Genomic DNA, 21,346 nt, shown 5'->3' on the forward strand with positions numbered 1-21,346 from the left:
TAAACAACGAAAAGATGACGTTGACCCAGGACCACTGGTGCGAGTTGAAGAAAAATAAACATAAAACATTGTAACGTCGACACGTGACAAACATGCTGTGGGCATCTAGGCTAGCGGAGACATGCATCGGTGATTATGACGAGTGAAGTATTAAGTATTGCCAAGAAGTTTGTACATTGTGGTTCGATCAGAAAATAATGAATGATATTAACTTTTAATGTTTCAAAAAGAAATTGTTAACAATAAAGTTTGTGATCTAGTAGAATATTAAGGCGAAGAGCGTTAGCATAATAGGTAAATAGAAAAAATTGGAACGGCTCGGACTTACATATCGTTCCTACCTGGTCGGTCCTGTTCCGGGCTGTCCGTGAACGAGCTCGGCGCATCGCTGGGAGTGTTCATAAAACGGGAAGCTGCGGAGGCACTGCTATGCCCACTACTGGCTAACTGTTCATATCGTGGGCTCTAAAGAGAAAATTCGAAGTGGATTGAATCTATCTTGGACTTCAGCCATATATTTATTCAATTACAGAGAGATTCTTAAATATACGAGTATACAAGTCTCTTCTGTAGGACCTTGTGAAAATACTCCTTGTATATTTTTAGTATAATGAACGGCAATTGTAAAGCATGACTTTAAAAAAAAATCAATTCTGTTAATAGACTGATATCAAAAACGCCTTTAAATGCGTTTAAGTTGTGGCTTTTTTGTAGATATCTTGTCATTTATCCCTGTAGGAAATTGTGTAGTTCCTTGGCTTATAGGATAATATGAATGATATGGTAGTAATGACCTCCCAATATAATATAGATACAAATTAGATTGCCTACCTTCCCACCTAGCATGTAGTAGGGACTCGAAGATTTCCTAGGACTTGGTTGAGGTGTAGGTATCCTAGCGGATTGCGAGGGGAGTCCTAAAAGCGAATCCAATACATCCTCCAATGTAGTAGACCCCGGGGAAGGTTTTGTTATACCCACATTCAAAGAACGCTGAGAATCTTGCCAGTCTGAAAAATTGTGGCAATTGTAATAAGTTTTTGTTAAAATTTTCTACTGTAGCCTTTTGAAATTCTTATGTTTTGACATAATTTGAAAATGTATTCAATATAATTTGGATTCAATATATTTTAAGGATTGAGACAGATCATTTTTATATTTTTGATGTGAAAAATTTTCAATTTTGTCTGTATAGTATTAGAATAAGAGAAGTATAGAATGTAGATAAGTATAAACATAGAAGGTCAATTGAGTGAATATAGTGAAGTGAAAAGTGAAAAAGTGTTTGTATTATATTCCGACGAATATATATACTTTCGCAAAGTCAGTTTACTAATTACTCAATCATTCTAATAACTTACCTTACAATTATTAATGTGACAAAATCTAATGAAAATGTTAAAAAACAAAACAAAAAAGACGGCACTTAAATAAAAAATAAAACAAAATATAAAATAAAACTGAATATATTCAATAATAATCATTATAAGTAAAATGAACTAAAAGTACATACAATGATTAAAGTCAAAGACAATTATAATTATAATATGATTTATAACCAACCATCTATAAAAAGGTACCGAGATTCTTTAAAAATACATAATAGCTATATGTATAATAAGATACATCATTTACGTTACATTTTCTTTGTTTCTATTATTACCTATCCGTCAACAACTATAGTATTTCATTAGAGAGCTTCCTCTATTTTAAAATAGTTTCAACAATTTCAACACTGGCAATACAAAAATGTCAACTGTCAGAAGGTAAAATAAAATTTCATTCAGAATTCAAATAATTATCGAAATTTAAAGCGTTAAATTAAATTTTGTACATAATTAGTTTGACTTGGTAGTATTATCGGAAAGTAGATGAATTCGAAGCTTCGACTACGCAGTCGTTGACTAACATCGGGCGCTCTTTCGATTTTAGCTCGGCGGTGCGAAACATCCAACGCAGAACGGGAATTCTAACCTAATCAGAACCTGTATAATTTACTTAGGGGCGGGCCCCAACATAAATTACGAGGTGATTTAAGTAGAAGGAACTTGAATTATGAGACACTAGTCTTTACGTCACTTCTCACCACCACTCTTGTTATGGTTCTGATAACTTTCGCCATGTCTACCTTACTATATAGCCATAACATATTTTTATACTGATTTGTGACCTTTATGGACTAACATACAATAGTTTAGAAATATAAGTAGGTAACAGCAAATAGCACCTAAATTAAATATTATAGCAACGTGATAATATTATGTACAAAACTAATAACTATGTTAACTAGCTTTAATACTAAATCTACAGGTTTGCATAAAATAATAAACACACAAAACAAAATAATTTATATGTACAATGAATGATAAACTGGTTTCATGTCAAATTGTCTCTTGAAATAAAATTATGGCAATAATTCCTCTATAACTTATCTATGACTAATTATATGTATGTTCATACTTGGGTTGTTACAATTAAATCTGATATGTTTAAGACAAAGTGTGTCAAATGCAAATAAAAAAGGAATTTTAATACAAATGCAATAATATTGTGCTTGCAGTATTTTCCGCTGTACTTAAAAAATCTTAGTTTAATAAACAAAAAAATGTAAAAAAAGAAAACAAAGTATTGGCAACACTTAACTCTATATTTTTTATCTGTGAACAATTTTCTGTCAAAATATAGTGATATAGTGAAGCTACATGAAATGACGCCATAAAGCCACTACAAGCCGGTGCTCATAAGCAAAATATCACTTGTACAAAGTATAATAGTTCAATTGTGCATTAACAAACAATAATAACACAGGTGAATGGTCCTGAGTCTTAAAAACAGTTTATATAAAGCTCTATTACATCTCACAAAATAAAATACGAATCACGACTCGAATCCACATAGACTAACACAAAACGGTACATAGACATTGCAGGTTCAAGAAATTGTTCAGGTACTGTATGGGGGTAGTGGTCAAAGTAATACGTTTTGGAGTACATGTCGGTTTTTGCTTAGAATACATAATATATAAACTTAGGTAGAAGCGACATACGCATATCAACACGTTCCGTTTTAAGTCGGCTAATTCAGCCGAGTTGCGTTGCGTAGTTGTTTAAATGTATATTCTATCTCTGTCTGACTTCGGAGTACTTGAATGCGTACGTTACTATGCTTGTGTGCATAAATGTTTATGTAGATTACGCGGAACAAGTTTAACTGCTAGTTTGCATAGACCACTTCTACGTCAGTTTTTACGTATTCTACGTGTTTTGAAGTGAAACTTCGCGTTGAGAGTAAAATTTTCGTCATGGCAATACCGTCACTTCAGTAACGATTTTGGCATTTGCAAAAGTTTCACTTCTGACACGTGTGCTTGACACGCATTTGTATAGGAATGTGTGAAGCCTGCAATGTATAGTGTAGTGGTCACGCTCGCTCACCGGGCGCCGCGCGGTGGTCGAGGCGGAGGGAGGAGGGCGGCCGCGGGTGGGGGGGCGGTAACGCTTCCGTTACCACCAGGGGCGTTTGCGGAGATTCTAGCGGCTTCGTTCCTGGGGATAACATTTAAATATAAACACTTATTTATTAAATTACTGTCCACTTACCTGTTCAAAGTACAAATTTATTTTCGTAAAAACAGTTTTATATATTCTTTTTACTCTTTTAATTTTATATTTTATAACTAGCTGTCCTGAATCATTGTTCTGCCTTATTCTTATCATTTGAGGGATGATAAATAGACGTCCGATTCTCAGCTCATCACAAAATATGCACACAACATCTCATGAGAATTGGTAAACCGTTTCGGAGGAGTTTAACTACAAACACTGCGACACAAGAATTTTATATATTAGATTTTAGAAGTATGTCATACATGCTACAGTCTACCAGAGACATTTACCGAACAGATATACCTGCGCAGGTCAACCGAACATAGGTAGGTTCAATTGCACAGGTCTATTCTCACACATGTTCCGGTATACCTGTACAGGTATACCTACACAGGAATATCTGTACAGGTATACCGTAGCGTATGTGGCAACCATTAGATTTCTAGAAGAACTTTCCAATCGTCATAACATATTTTTACCATTTACCATTATAGTAATACAATTTGCAGGACACTTGTTAATTGGCTTGTGCTAATAGGTTATGCAATAACGCACGGGATTTTAGAATAGTTATGGCTAATGAGATTGCACTAAGAAACGAGAACTATAATTATAGCGAACGTCTTGACATTGATCTTTGACATTGAACAAAAACAACACGAATATAATGACCAAACACTAATGAACATGCGTTCTTAGGATCGATTAAACTAATTGATGTTTTTCCGGCAATTAATTGAAGAACCTACGCTACGTCCTCTAACATCAGATAATATGAAATCAATTAGTGATTGGAAATATTCAATACAATCAATATATTTTGCTTTAAAAAATGTACTTGTATTTATAAGGAGGAACGCTGGCTCTTGAGACACAGAGTTACTATAGTTCAAGAGTCAGCGTACATATTTTTGTAAAGTTAATGTTTTTGGCAAAATAAGGATTTTTTTTATATATATAAATAGCTAGAGGAACATTTTCGAAACCCAACACAATCAAATTAGCACTATACACCTACAGTACGCACAGGTTTAACATAACGTCTTAAATGGTTCCCCTGGTTTGAGGGTAGCTACTGGACTTGTCCTACAAAGCATGGGGGCCACTGAAAATCAGTGCTGTGTTGTTGAAGGCATGATATAGTTGATTCTATTTATGCCAAAATAAACAATGTCATTTTTGCCACACTATTGATTTTCGTACTTATTTTTTGACCAATTTTTTTGAACTTTAAATATCTGAATACTGCTTTATGACATGGCAGTACAGGAGCTATATTGTACACTAACATTATAAAGAAGAAAACTTTCGTTTGTTTGTTTGATTGTAATGAATAGGCTAGGAATAATCGGTCCAGTAGTTTATGACTACTGGACCGATTTTAAAAATTCTTTCACCATTCTAAAGCTCCATTATCCACGAGTAATATAGGCTATATATTATCACGCTAAGACCAACTGGACCGGAGCCACGCGGGTGAAACCGCGCGGCACAGCTAGTATTAACTATAGTCGCTTGTACTCTATAGACTATACTCACCAACAAACGAGCTCTCCAACCAGTACAGCTTCTGACTGGAGCGCGGCGAGACATCCGGATCTGCGTCGCCATTGGCCGGCTCCAGACCCGACACGTAGTGAACTATTGCTGACGTCACTTCCTTGATCGATGTTTGGATCTCTTCTGACGCTTTGCTTGACGCGGACTGTTGGAGGAGCGATGATGCTAGCCTGGAATGAAATGGAAGTCATGATTATGGGTAGAGTAGCTTATTTTTACACTGTTTTTGTCTATCTGTAGTCATGAATTTTGATGATAATCCGAAGTTCTCAGGTATTGCATATATTTCGTAGGTCAACGTCTGTTATGACTTATTACTTATCTAATTCATTACATTTGTGATAAATGTTTTCTGCAAAATAATTTTTATTCACACCAACGTAGCATAAATTCATGACCGACGTCATCCTACACATACAATAACATAAAAAGTCCAGTCAAATCTATGGGTTACTATTTTCAAAATAATTCACCTTTCACGCGGCATTTTTTGTCCTGTACTTTGGAATAATTATGCCCACAATAACAATAGTAAATCATCTGGCATTAACTCCTTTACTATTACCATTTAACACTCCTTCAAACACAAATGAATCACACTAAAAACCAACCTTTCCTACAGCATATATACAATAATAACAAACAAATCACCTTTCATGCGGTGTCCTAGGTGTAGAATTCAGTCGCTCCTGGCTCCTCCAGCCCAAGTAGGGCTGTCGCGCGCTGAAGGAAGACCGCGTGGAGGGCGAGCACAGCGGGCTGGTCCCGCGGATGCTGCTACGGGTGGAAGAGCATGGTGACGTCTGGAAGTGGTTATAGATATTACTATATTGTTTTATTTATTTATTCAAACTCTTTATTGTGCTGCCAAAATACAAACAAAACTAATTCTAAAAGAAAAACAGCACATAAAGCGGCCTTATCACTTAAGAGTGTTCACTTCCAGCCAACTTTTTTATGTTACTGGGGTAAGAATTGGATATTTAATAGACTGTAATAAATAAGTTTTGTTTAACATAACTGGGATAAAATACTGCCTGCAAGTGTTAATTATGCTGTTTGCGAAGCAACACTAAAAAACGCAGTTTGAGAAATGCAGTTTGCGAGCAAAAATGTAGGTTTTTCAACGTTATCCTTGTGGTATAAAGTAAAATAAAATATATTACTAAATAGTCATAATATAATACTGAGAAGTTTTATAGACACTACAATACGGATACTAAAACGTATGGGAGAACCAGGGAGACATGATTATATTCTGTTTTGTCACTACCCTAATAGGATAAGAAGAGGCTAGAGACCGACAGAATAAGCCGCTATTTCACTATCATGGAAAAACATTATATATCTTGTGTTTTATTTAAAAATATCACTAAATTTAACTTCAAAATCACTGTTTAATCAGACTGGAATATAAACTAAACTAACCATGACTGTTACTTTTGGCAAAGAAAAGAGAACTGAAACTGTAAGAAGCTACCGTGCATAACAATACATGGTAATAGTTTGTTAATTTGTACATAATTTGTTTTGAATATTCATTATCAAGGCCACTCTTGTTTACGATCTGGTGAAAACATCGTTAATTATGGTTTATAAGCTAATCACTATTCAAAACAGCTGACGATGATTTCTTTCTATATACTTATTATTATAATTGCGCATCGTTATTAATTGTAATATGAAATATTATAGTACATATTGTGAAATTTTTATATAACGTAACAACACGCTATTATTATAGTTAGGTGTTAGACTATTCACAATAATTTACTTGTAATTCCTGCCTACCATATAGCAATTAGCAAGCACGAATAATATCTAAATCACTGTTATAGATACTGTAGTCTGTATCACATGAAAAAAAACATATAAATAAATACATCACAAATAGCTAAAAGTTTTAGGTACCAATACAAACTGGTATAGTACGATTCAAACTTAATGGCGGCTCAGAAGATAGGTGCAAGGGCGATTGCGGGTGCGCACAGGTCCCCCTAAAAATTTTTTCTGCGCATCGGATCGTTCGATGATCCGAGCCATACAGTAAGCTATGTTAGCTTAGCTAGCAATTTAAATCTTACCTGATTGGAGTTAAGCCGACTCGTGGACCACCTCCCAAAGCTGGTAGTATGCGGGGACAGCTGCGGCGGCGGGGGCTGAGCGTTCGCCCCCAGGCTGCCCAGCGAGGTGGTCTTCGAGTTGAGCCCGCTCCACCGCGCTGCTGAGGAGGCGTCAGAGAGCCGCTTGCGCAGGAGGAACCCCTCGCGGGGGGCTGGCGCGTTTTTGTACCTTTAATTGTAAATGGTTCTTTTGTTGGCGAAGTCGTAATAAATCTATTAATTAGTTTAAATAAGTTGTTGATTATTGAAGTAAATATTAAAAAGATGCTGTAAAAACGAAAGTTTAATGTCTACCGAGAGTATTTTAATGAAAAGCTACGTAACTAATATACGTAGTATATTTTGTACAAACGAAGATGAAAGATAGTTGACCAACAGCCTTATCTTTATAATATTTTTTTCAGATTATGGCTGCATATAATATTAAAATTAATACCAACTCTATCTTTCGACCTTTTCAATGTGTTATATAATTGTAATCTCACATAAATAAAGGATATTCGAGGCACGTGTTTAATTTGTTTCGTATCAAAATACTCAACTCCCACTTACTCACCCACGTATTCTAAATAAAATATACGGCCAATTTTATCTGTTCCCACACAGAATATTTATAGAATTCAAAGTAATCCTATAAAGCTACCCTTTTCCGGTGCATATTTCTGATATATTTCTATGATTAAAATAACACCATTGTTATGTAGGAACGCAATGTTAAGTAACTTTCATTGTATAGAATTTGAAGAAACATTGTTTTAGATTGAAAATTTATGAATTACTAGATTTCCGCCCGCGGCTTCGCCCGCGTTTGCAAAGGAAAACCCGCATAGTTCCCGATGCCGTGGGATTTCCGGGATAAAAACTATCCTATGTGTTAATCCAAGTTACCCTCTATATGTGTGCTAAATTTCATTGTAATCGGTTCAGTAGTTTTTACGTGAAAGAGTAACAAATATCCATACATCCATACATCCATACAAACTTTCGCCTTTATAATATACATATATTAGATTGCGGTTAGAGGGTGGTCAACAGGTGCAATAAAATCTATTTTGGTTCGAGTAATGCATTCACATATTGTATGAAAAGCACGTGTTTATTATTGCACTTAAGCACCTTTATGTTTTAAGAAATTTATGAATATCACTTATTTTAAAATAACTCTCAGATATTTCAACGATAATTATAAGGAAAATATATATAGAAAAAAGAGATAAACTCACCATTCTGGAACATTGAGTTTCTGCAACGATCTCTGGACCCTCAACTCGTGCTCTGATAACACACGATCCGAATTCTTTTGCAATTCGTTCTCAGGAGGCTAAAACAAAAATATTGTCATCAGAAAAGCCCAATAATAATTAGATTTATATGGAAAAGGATAACTACTTACTACGAAATCATAGAAGATAGATAAAACAAATATAGATAGAAAGAAACAAAGAAACAAGATAGATTCTTTTAAATTAAAAATTTATTTAGCGTCACATGATTTGTACAGTGAATAAAATGAATTAGACCATCCAATTTCAAGCCGCATTTACCGAATCTTCTTCGTTTGGAGTTAAGCGGTAAAACGTTCCAAATATTAAACCATTTGGCGTGGTTAAAGTAACACAGTTATTGTAATCGTCAAAGTAATCTAAAGGAGAAGAATCAGGCACAGATGCTTTTAGAGTTTTGTTTAATTTATCTATAACAAATTTATCATAAGCAATGTCTTCATTTTCTTGGGATATACTTGAAATGTGATCATTTTCACGTCGATATTGACTTATAAGTTTCTCAGAAATCAGTGATTCTCTACTTATCAACAAATTGTCACTAAATTCACAGATATTGATAACATCAGACCACGACATTCGGTCTGACTCATTAGTTATCGCATGCATGCCATCAGAAGGACCATCTATTATGTCTGACACGCCGTATATGCTTTCATACCATGAATCGCAACAATCTGAATTCGTTTTTAATGAATTCGTGCTACTCATAAAGTTCACGTTGTGACTGGATCTTTTAATTGTAGATGTGAAAGGTCCTTGTGTTGAATTGTTATTCATTCGAGTCATATTGTCGTCGACAAATTCACTGTAGTCTGGTAATTCAAAATCATTCAATTCACTATCTGTAACTGGAGGTTTTAAAATTGATTTGTCAACTTCACTTGTATCTTCTAAAGGTGGAGGCGGAATGCTTTCAATCAATCGATTGAAGAAATCGCGGATCCTATCTTCACTATTCGTTGAAATGTTTGCAGAAATTTTAACATCATTTGCATATACCAGTGACGTAACTCTCCTAGAAACATCGACAGCTGAAGAATTCCTTGATTTCATGCAATACATGGATTGGCTAGAAAATCTTCTCGAATCTATTTTACGAATTCGTATTTTGGATTTCCATTCGTGATGTTTTCTTTTAAAACCATTAACACTTAATGAGTTTTCGTCTTCAGATTCGCTTCTCGGTATATCAGGATACTTTGCATAGTACACGTCTCTCGGAAGTGGCTTTGAGAAAACGAATTCCGGCTTAACTTCTTCAAACGGTTCCAAGTCTTCAGTTATCCACACTGTGTCCAAACATAACCAAAATCTATTACTTTGTAAGACTTCTTCTGTGGTCAGCAACACTATCGATACCATCTTGGTTCGATCAAGAACTCAACTGAACTGATATGAAAACAATACCCCTATTAATATATCATTAGGGAATGCAAATATTTACGCGATATTTGTTTAATGGAACTTGGGTCATTCATTAAGAATAATAATTGACGTGTTTTGAAAACATTCATTGTCTCTTTGGGTATTTAAATAATATCTTAACACGGAAGTAATTATTTAAAACATCGTTAAAAGGACACAAAATTAATCTTTAATTATCAACGATGGAATGATGTGTATAAAAAAGCTCGATAGTTTAATCACGCAATGCTTAGTGTAAAGCGCCCTTAACGGAATAGTACGAATATATTTTATCGTAACGTGAACGCGACCTTGAACTTAGTTATGTACTTATCAAAACTCACCCTGATAGTAGATGACGCGAGAAGCGCGCAAGGACCTAGAAATCCTACACTTTCCCAACACGTCATTATCACTATTTCCGATTGTCTTTTAATTCATAAGCCCACACTGTACTAGGACGATGCAACAACCATTTCATAATGTATTACGTAAGAAGATCATTTTTTTTTTGGAAACATTAAAAGCATCTACACAAAGCGAAACTTTGATAAGCAAGCGATATCGAAGCGAAAAGCGCTCGCCAATCAAATCAGCACAGTTAACGTTAGCTTATTGAACGTCAAAATCCAATTACAAGGCTGAATCGCAGCGCCCGTGGGGCTTCCGTGCTTAGGGTCGCTCTGCGGCCTGGTGCTGCGGTCGACGGACCTGGCATGCGGTCCTCGGGTCGGTCTTACGAGTCGATCTATGCGGCACTCCGCATCGTAATCCATGGAGAGTATGGATTAGTGACCAGGCATCCGCGGCGATGCCTCCCGACCGACTGAGCCACTGTCAGTGTCCTTGGACTGCGCGCATGCGTCCACACACCCTCACGACCAGCTCTCGTGCCTCCGACAATACTAACGTAGAAATGTCCTATCGCAATGTGTACATCTATCAAAAGTCTTTCAGTCGCAAATAAAGACTGGCTCATAGTAAATATTCCTCCTGTCATTGTTCCTTTGTGCTGCGTCGTTCACTGAGCAAAACTCGCAACAGAAAGCACAAAGCTAAAAGCTTTGCATATAACGTTTTATATGTCGAAGGTGAGATCAGGAAAAGTGATCGAAGTTGACATTTACAATAGGACCTTTGTAGAGGGCGTGGCTAAGTTTCGAACAGATTCTAAATATAAATACTTTATTTATCACCCACTTTCTTAATACAAATAATCGATTTTATGAAATCCACCTTTGATTATCACGCTAAACGAAATATGATAACATGGCCCAAGTTAAATTTTCGTATAATAGAATGTTAGGTAACGCCTGGAGTGCTTATTTTCAGTAAAATGTTGAGCGTATAGAGCGCTGTCTCATGACAACAATACCGACCTAATTTGAGCCTGCGAGGAGGGCGAGCTAATTAGATGTTACAACAACGCTTCTAAGACGTGTGGGACTCTAATTGCCATCATTAGCATGGTCTCCGTAATATGCGTTATATAACTTTTTGGATACGCGTGCGGTTTTAATGGTTTTCTTCCGTGAAGAACTAAATGAACCAGAATAAGGGTCAAATGATACTTTTAAGAATTTCTCGGTTGAATTTTTTGTATGTGTATAATTCAAAATTCGTTGCTATTAGACGATTGTTTAACGTTGGTTCTGATGTTTATTTTTCAATGCATTTAGTTTACTTTCCACCGACGATAACAGACATAAAGGTTATACAACACAAATATAATCAGAAATGCATGGACTTTTTCTTGTTTATGTTTTTATGACTAAAATAAATATTTATTCGATCATAGATATAAAGCATTTGGACATTGGATTCGATTTAATTGGCATGAGCCCAAATCGACCTGCACTTTTCTACAGTTTTACATATAATAAATCGTGAATTCTTACGTGATATTTGTTTGATTCATAGATTTACGAATTTATTTATCGCCAGTAACATAATACAATAACAAGTTAGTACGAAAGCGGAAATCAATTAATTTCATTTAAAAATAATTGTGCCATTTATCATGCATACAACATGATGATATAAGTATAACTCAATTATTTCATCATATTAATTAAATAAAATTTGTAGAACATCAATTAGTATGCTCTTATTATATAGAGCTCTCCAAATTCACGAAGGTCGTGATAGTGATTATTTTTGTTCCGATAGATACTTATAAAAAATGTTATAGGTTTTGAAAATATGTATTTTGATCACAAATAAACTATTAATTTTGTTGATGTATATTTGAATAAAGTTTTATTTATTTTTTTGCCTAAATCATATGATGTCTTGTTTTTTAGAGTACATTTTTGGTAACAATGTGAGGCATTATTGTCATAACGTACTATAGTCTCTATGGTGCTTTCATCTAATAATAAAGGTTTCTTTCTGTTTCTCTTCCAATAGCTTGCATGGCAACATTATGGGATGAATTCTAAAAGAGGATGAGTCAGGGCTTCTAAAAGACTAGCTGTGCCCCGCGGTTTAAGGTCTTAGCGTGATGATCTACAGCCTATATATATATAGCCTGAACAAATGGGCTATCTAACACCGAAAAATTTTTCCTTCGGTGAATTCCTGAGATTAGCGCGTTCAAACAAACAAATTCTTCAGCATTACAATATTAGTATAGATACCTAATGTAATGAAGTTTGAACTATTTTCAGTACAAAATCTAGTGCATTTCATTTCCGTGTATTTCTCAATATATTAGTGTTTAATTCTGGCTGTGCCGTAAATATCCTGTAACCCACATACAGCTAGATAACTAACACGCGTTGTAACTTTCCTTATCTAGCCACATTTCCCTAGGAAATAACTCCTGAAGTTTACTTTTAGGGCCGCGTGTTCAATATTATTAAAATATGAATAAATTAAAAAAAAATATATAACATTGTATGGCGAACCTTGAAGTAATTTATTCCCGAACGTATAATCATACTAGCTTTGCGCCCGCGGCTTCGCCCGCTTTCTCTAAAACAATTTGAGATTTAAACTATCCTATCTCTCAAGTTGGATCGAATTGCACATGGTGTGCGAATTTTATTATAAGTAATCGGTTAAGTGGTTTAAGAGTCCATTGAGGACAAACATTGTGACACGAGATTTATATATATTAAGATTTTAAAGTAATGCTTCTTCATCGTTGTGAAATGTTATTGCAAGCGAAATTTATTATGACACAACGCACAAAATTCGTAGTTGCAAATATCAATGAAAAATAAAACCAACAAATGTCGGAATTTAATTCGGCATTAACATAAACGCGTAACTGCTTATACAAAAGTTTATCAAAAAAGAGTAGGCTCTCTAAAAGTGGCAACCCTAATATTACAGTACATTGCCTCTTATCGTACGGTTACCAGTTACCACAAAAGGACGGCAAGGAATTCATTAAGTCAAGTACACCGTGTATTGTATAGGGGCAAAATAGGGCTGAGTGCAAACGTTCCCATGGTTTAAATACCTTTTATACGGTTGAACTCGTTGTATCTTAAAAGGATTAAGTGTTTACAGCTTTATTGCAATACAGATATGGAATTTGTGTGTGGCAGCCCTACGCCCCATGGAACTTAGGGTGAATTTATTTGTGCGTTTGTTTCATTGTATTGTGCTCTATGAGGCCTATTTTTAGCTCGAGCATTAAGTTTATTTTAGGAAAATTTGTCACATTCTTACACCATTTCCGAGGAATAATAATTATAAACAGCAATAGGTACATTTTTAAATAAATGTACATTGTTAACTGCTTGTTTTTTTTTTGTAATATTTCGAATTTATTTTATTATTTACTATAATTAAGGGGCATCATATTATTATAAGTCATAAGTAAATTAAAATTAAAGGTAAATTTATTGTACTCATCTTCTAATGATTGTGTACCTACTCATCTTCTAATTATTAAAAAATTTGGAAAATCCAAAAGTGCACGACTCATAATGCTCATTTAATTATGAAATATAAAAAAAAATATATAGATATACAGTCTTGTAGTTTTCGTTTTTTATTAATTGCAATTAAACGACACTGAATTAATTAATCATTCGCATTCAGTGACCTACAATCGTCGATTAGAATATTTAAAAAAAAAATTAACTCAAATGATGGATTTTTTCACAAGTTATAGTGTTTTCAGGTTTCACACATGACGGACAGGAAAATTTTTTGACCTATTTCGGTGTTTTTTTCCAATTCTATTGAAGTAAATCAATTTTTAAAAAGTATGGGATTAATCTCCATTAAATTATCTCGACAATAGTATGCAAAATATCTTGATTCCGTGAACTAACAAGGCTATAATAATAAGAATAGCTGCAAAAATGAGGCGAAAAAAATTTTTCGATCGTAAAGCACTCTCTGATGCTTCGCATCGTCGTGCAATTATTTTCACTGTCATTAATGTAGTAGGTAATTTCGTCCATACGACCCTATATTTCAATTTATTCAACTCCAAACACCCTACAGTATAGTAGAAGTATAACTTTATTAAAATCTATTGTTCACCGAGATGGAGATACCAACTGAAGCGTAGTTGGCCGCAATCGCTGATATTATAATAAAATAACGTAAATAGGCCACTTTTCATTGTTATGTATTATTTATAAGAAATAAGATGCTGTATTATCGCAACATACCATAAAACAAAGTCATTCGTTGCATCTTTTTTTTGTGATAAACTCAAAAACTACTGATTCGAGTTTCATTCTGTTTTCTCTCATAGATAGCGTGGCTCTCGAGGAAGGTTTAGTATATAATTAGTATTATTTTAGAACACGCGGGCGCAGCTGCGGGCGGTAAGCTAGTTTATTTTTTAGTGTATGTTGCTGCTGTTGTTTCTAGAGATTTATGTCATGCCTTGTATTACGTCTCGCATATCATAATCTCATCTAAATCCCATTTTATGTTGGTTAAACGTGTTGTGATTTGGTCATAGGGAAGCATAAAATATAACGTTTTCATATTATTTCGTTTAAATATATAATGTGTATTCCAATATCCACGATTAAAAGAGAATCAAACAAGATTTATACCTATGTCATTTTTAGTTTATACTTTATACCTAATTGTTTTTGATTATTCACGCGATGTTAATACAAAAATAATATAATAAGTAGATATATGTAGGTACTTGTGTTTCTTCTTGCTATTATGATAATATATTTTAAAAGTACTAGGTTATTATCGCCTTTCTTTTAACCACTTGTTTTATCTATTGCCTCAGGTAGTTTGTTGTTCCATTATGCATGACCTATATTTGTATTGTTTTTATTTTAATTCCGTATAAAATATGTGCTACACATTTATATATCTTAAGTAGCTTTTCTAAGTCAAGATTACCTAACCCACTATTAAAGAGAATAAATAAGCAAGAGAAACGTTTATTACAAAAAAAAAAACATACCGGCCGAATTGATAACCTCCTCCTTTTTTTGAAGTTGGTTAAAAAGACCTTCCAATTAAATAATGATCAGTCAACCGTTTTCCACTAATTGTTAAGTAATTAACAACCTTGGATTTAAACAATTAACTAAATAGGTACAATACTAAATATTATTTACAATTAGAGACTTAGACGATAAATTGAAAGAAATTCTGCAACAATAAGTACGTACATGCTACGATAAAATAACTTGGCGAACTTAATAATAATTCAAGCAATACCTACAATGAAAAACATTAACAACGTCAAGCAATGAATGTAAAATCTTACTAATTTATGAATAACATAATTTATTTTGTAATATCATAAGAAATATATTATAAGAATGTCAAGATCTTAAAATATAAAATAAATAAAGTTTACGTCACATCGTGTGAATTTTCAAGTGCCCTTAATGTAAGGTTAAAGTGACCCCAAGCAAATATTGGGTAACACTTATGTGAACTCGATGTATGTATTGTTTTTTGTTTGCGAGTTTGTATTTCTATTTATTTGGTTTCTATTTGTTTTTGCATTCGCGTGATATCGCGCACGGTTTTTGTATAGTGTTTACATATAAAATTACTTATATGTGTAAGCACAGAATACTTAATACATAGTAGGTAACGCTATAGTCTTAGTGTGTGTAAACAATTGAAATGTAAAAACGTATCTAAATCTAAAACATAGCTCAAGGCATTATTATTACTTGGATGGGACCATCAAATTATTACCTGCCACATTCGAATTATAGAGCAGATCAGAGAAAGTAGGTACCTAAGACATGTATGTTCATATTTGATGATCATAAGAATTGTTTTAACTTCACAATACATTACTAATTTCTCTCGTTTCAAACCACGAAAGCATAACTATTCAAGTGTAGATAACAACACAATATTAATTTTAAAAGAACTCAATCGATTCAACAATTAGGAGGTCACCTTTCGTCTAGTGACACCTAACCCATATCCTGTCGGCTATATAAAGTGGTGGAATAGCCAATTGGATAAATTGACCGCTTACGACTATCCGGTTAATAGTCCCGTATGAGCTAACGATGAATGATGTTTATTGGCCACGAATGGACAAGGAATGACAAATTGTATGGATGTGGGAACTGCACGCGTGTTGAGTTGTTATGATCTTTTTTTCTTCTAGAATAATCCATCTAGATTGTATTGTTAATAAAGCTATCATACAACTATCATATCTGCTTATGGAAGAAATAACGCTTATGAAGCTAGGCGCGCGCTGTTTTGATAATAGACAAGTTTCTAGACCGTAATCTCAATACACATAAAATTATGATATTTGAAATTTTTGGACCAATACCTAGTCCTACTAACTCTATTTTTTTTCTTGCTTATATCATATTAGTGAGTTTAAAGTAAAGTCTTGAAAATGTTATTAGAATATTTAGTGAAATTTTCATGAATATCGACACGCAAGCTTTAATTTTAATATTTACTAAGTGTTAAAGACATCTCAATGTCTTAGAACGAGTACCAAGACTTAAAGAGTCCTTTCATAACATGAATGAAAGCCGAAATGAGTGCTTCTGAATACCTAATACCTCCTGAATGGAGCGTGAAGCGCAGGATTACTGGCCGCTTTACAATTTTACGCATCTCTCTGCTCATGACAGCCTGGTACTTTTGGATTCATATTTTTTAATTTGTTTAATTAAATTATGATGTGTCTATGGAATTTTATCTATTCAAACTAGAAGTGTATTTTTGCAGTATTAAGGTCTCAGCACACATATGGGATCGGAAAGGGATCGTAACCGTAACGCCTTTCGCCTCGCTGTCAACCAGGCGTCAACCTACCGTATGCACGTGACGAAAGCGTATCAGCAGCGCCTGCACGTCAACTCGGCTACGGCTAGGCGACACCGGCGTTACGCCTAAAAACGGTAAGTACGGCAAGTCGTAGCAGGCAGACACGTAAGCGCGTGGACGGAGAGACGTAAGAGCGGGGACGGAGAGACGTAAGCGCGGGGACGATGAGCCGTTAGCGTTGGAATTGCAAGTTCGGAGCCTGTTCCGAGGGGAGGCGATTACGTTACTATTCCGATTAGTGTGCGTTGCAGTAGGGAGTTTAATACAAACCATTCTGAACGGCTCGAGGCGATACGGTTACGATCCCTTTCCGATCCCATATGTGTGCTGAGACCCTTATTTAATTTTTTAGGTAGCTCTACAATCTACATGTCCTATTATAGTGACTTCGAAACGATATTATCATTATAACGGTTGTTATAATGATAGCCAAAAATAATAAAAATGTAATCGTAAGCTCTACTAAAATAATAATCTTGATTTTAATTATGTCTGTTTCTAGTCTATCAATTCATAAAACTTACTCACTTCTTTCGGCTATGCCCATATCATCCTTTTGATAATAGTTAAAAGTATAAATTTCGATTAAGCAATAAAGATCATCAAATAAAGTGGGCTATCAAATGCCGGGCAACTCATCGAAAAGTTCACGCGTAGGGCATGTTGGGTTCATGGGCTCATGGCACTTACGAAAATCTGAGGTCTGATAAAAATGTAGGTTTACCTGTAACAAAAGAATTTATCATGAAAATAGAGTGAATAAAATATAAATTTGTTGTTATTATTTGAATAGTTCATAATTAAAATATTCAGACATAGGTAGGTACCTAATGAAAATAAAATAATGTTAAACCTAAAAAAATTATGCTCGTAATGAAGACTTTCTTCGGCGACTTATTTCAGCATTAAAGTATTACGGATTTGTAAACAAAATTGTTAAATGAATGAATATAATTATATTCATCAATTATTAGGATATGAGGGTAATGCTCTACAAACTTTTATTAACGTTTCACCAAATAATGAAACTTTATAGTGTAATTACTATTATTTCTACCAGTACCTTCCGGTAGTTTCTAGCCATAAACCTTGCCTAACCTCGGCCTAACTTTCTTTGCGAGCCCATAAAATAATAAATATACGTTTCTTTATGTTAATACGTGTAACGATTTAATAACGAGCATAACTTTTAATTGCTATTAAAATTATTTGTACATGTACATGTACATGCACATAAGTCCTGAATATTTTTTATGAAGATTTTTAGGAGGTCCTACTATGAAATGCCATCGGTGGTAAATATAGTCCTTCTAGATTAAATTACCAAATTGAATCGGGGACTATAACAAAAATGGCGCCGAGAAAACAATAACAGTAACAAAAACTTTGTAGTTACAGAACTGTTCGTAGGTTTTGTGCCATATGGCGTTGCAAGTTATAATGAAATCTATACTAAATAATCCAGTCTAGGGGAAAATGAACTTTATTTTAGATACATAAAGTCCAAATCCATAAGGAATAGGTCATAAAATTTTGCAATAATTGCGCCTACATGTGCTAAACAATTACGCCTCTATGAATTTATCTATGGGAAACAGATAGGTATTTCTTAAATTTAATTGCTACAATAAATCCAATTAATAAGTTATTTCAATCGTTTAGAATTAAACTCCAGTTCCAGGTAATGACATCTTAAATCTTCACTAGAAAGCCTTGCATAGTTTGAACCTCCCAAAGTCCAAATATAAATGCCTTTGCCTAACTATCAAGTAACGTCAAAGTTATGCAATCTATGTTCGTTATCTGTGACGAAACAGGGACTTTATTGCTAAAGGCGCGATAATCTGTGGTGCATGATGCATTCCTCCCGCCACCCACGATATCAACGCATTCCAAAGGATTAAACTCCGTGCGGTGACGTCACAAAATGGCTGCTTCCTCCCGCCTTTTTGAACTATTTTAGAATTCGAGAGGAAGAAATACGAATTTTAAATGTTTATAAAATTTGCAATTGCAATACATTTTTAAACTACATATTTCTACTAAGTATATTTATTGTTAAATGTTATGATAATATCAATTCTTGTAATTGTTTTGTTTTTGTCACACACTGGACAGGTTAGTCATTAAATTAGTCATAATTGTATTAATTGACCCTACTTACTCTATCATATTCATGAAATACAATACTCTGAGCTTTAAGTGTCATAGAAATTGGCTAATTCCTGTCCATAAATTCATGAAACTAGGATCGCTGTATGAGTTCTTATTTTCTCGCAAATTGTCTTGATAATGGAATACTGTATGGGTTTACAAATTATAATACTGTATGGGTTCACGATTTTGGCATCGATCGAATATGGAGTTTGATCATAGCTTGTGTACAAATTCTTTCTAAAAATAGCATCAATGAAAGCAACACAAAGCGGCCACATTTTTAATCATTCGCCGTTTGCAAAACAAAGCGATCTAATTAAAATTTGAAATGAAATCGCTTTGTTTACAAAATACCGTACTGGTGTTTGGATTTGAAAATGATTTATGACTTTTTTAGTACTTTTATCAAATATTTACATTATATATTTTGGTATTAAATAAATTATGAAAAGTACCTATTTTTCTTAGTGTTTATAACTATCTGCTTACTCCTGTTTCGCTCAGGTCGACTTGAGAAATAAATAGCCTATGTTTCTTGATAAACTCAAATATAACACATATTTATGCTTAGATTACAAAATAAAGTACAGATGGAGCATGACAACCGCCCGTCGCCCTTGTCAAAGAAAATACGAAATCAAAAACAAATACGTCGCTCAAGAAGCTTATATCTAATACACGATATAAGCTTCTTGACGTCGCTGCACCATTGCTATAGCGCATATAATGTCATGCAATACGTCAAAAAGGGTTTGCAATTTTAGTAAAAAAATGCCGTCTTGTGATAATAAAACGCTGTAAAATTTGTTCCCGAAAACAAAAAAAAAGATAAAACATCGTTTCACAGGTTTTCTGTAGATTATTTGGCTGATTTATTTCTTTAATACGAATAATAATTTTACAGATATGAAGGAATACAAAACTTCAACGTATGTTGCCAGTATTTTGAAAATGAATTTGCCATTTTTATTGGTAAAACGGTAAAATGGTTAAAAGATCTTCATGGTAATGCTGTTGGATTTTTCGATCGTGAATGTGATTATTTGTATAGTGCACTAAAGGTTCATGATCATTATTAGATTATTTTAATACTTGCATAATACATTATTTTGTTACTTTTATAAAGCTTAAAAACGTCATAGTCGTTTTCGCTAGCGATTTAATTTATGTGAACTCCATGATGGATATGATGAAAATAAAATGTCCGGTATTCTCGACTAAAAACTACCGCTATTCGTATTTCGTATTCATATATTATGAAAAATAAAAAATAATATAATTATTATAGTTAATATTGAAACTTTTTTTATGTAATTTATTTAATAAAAAATTGAATACAATTATTTTGTCCATATATAACTTTAGTAGGCAGGTACTTTATGTAATAAAAGAATTTAAATAAAAATTAAAACTTGACTTCTCATTTATGTATATAGCCTACGTCACTACCGCCACTAACATAATAATTCAGATCATTGCAATGAAACCTCACCACTCAAAATCGGTCCAACGGTTTATACTGCAGGGCGTGTCAAAGAAATATTATACATACATACATAAACTCGAAAAACATAACCCTCTTTTTTCCGTAGTCGGGGAAAAAATTGGGAAATTTTTCAATATCTGGCAACATTACACGCACACAGAAGCACCGTGTACGTACAGTGCAGCGGTGAAATGACAGCACACATAGCTTTATTGAAAATGACGATAAATTATTCGGTTTAGTTCGGCAACGCTCCATCTGTCTTTTATTATGTAATCTAAGTATTTATGTATATTATTAGTGTTGATAAACGATCTTTAACGATGCTCTTATGTTTACGTATGTGGCAAATGACTGAACTTTTTTTTATTTTTTTATTAATGACAGCTCTAGGCAAAGGAAGCCACAAATGAGCGGTGTCGCCAGCATCTATAAATAATATGCAGTGCGCACATGTGA

At 33.9% G+C, this 21,346-nt stretch overlaps 1 protein-coding gene across 4 annotated transcripts in view; it reads right to left on the bottom strand.

Annotated features, from left to right (window-relative positions):
* The window catches only part of LOC123701923 (serine/arginine repetitive matrix protein 2), a 72,957-nt gene that overhangs the window by 3,592 nt on the left and 48,019 nt on the right, over positions 1–21,346 (bottom strand). For 3 of the 4 annotated variants that reach the window (XM_045649554.1, XM_045649545.1, XM_045649563.1), the window contains 7 exons: positions 8,512–8,609; positions 7,250–7,457; positions 5,817–5,968; positions 5,145–5,335; positions 3,435–3,545; positions 832–1,010; positions 342–465 (listed from right to left, as the gene is read on the bottom strand). In XM_045649554.1, coding sequence (XP_045505510.1) covers positions 342–465; positions 832–1,010; positions 3,435–3,545; positions 5,145–5,335; positions 5,817–5,968; positions 7,250–7,457; positions 8,512–8,609 — 1,063 coding nt within the window. The remainder of the gene's footprint in view (positions 1–341; positions 466–831; positions 1,011–3,434; positions 3,546–5,144; positions 5,336–5,816; positions 5,969–7,249; positions 7,458–8,511; positions 8,610–21,346) is intronic. The other variant, XM_045649571.1, reaches the window with a different exon arrangement.

This window comes from Colias croceus, chromosome 2, assembly GCF_905220415.1.
Source record: "Colias croceus chromosome 2, ilColCroc2.1".
In the NCBI taxonomy this organism is placed as follows: domain Eukaryota; kingdom Metazoa; phylum Arthropoda; class Insecta; order Lepidoptera; family Pieridae; genus Colias; species Colias croceus.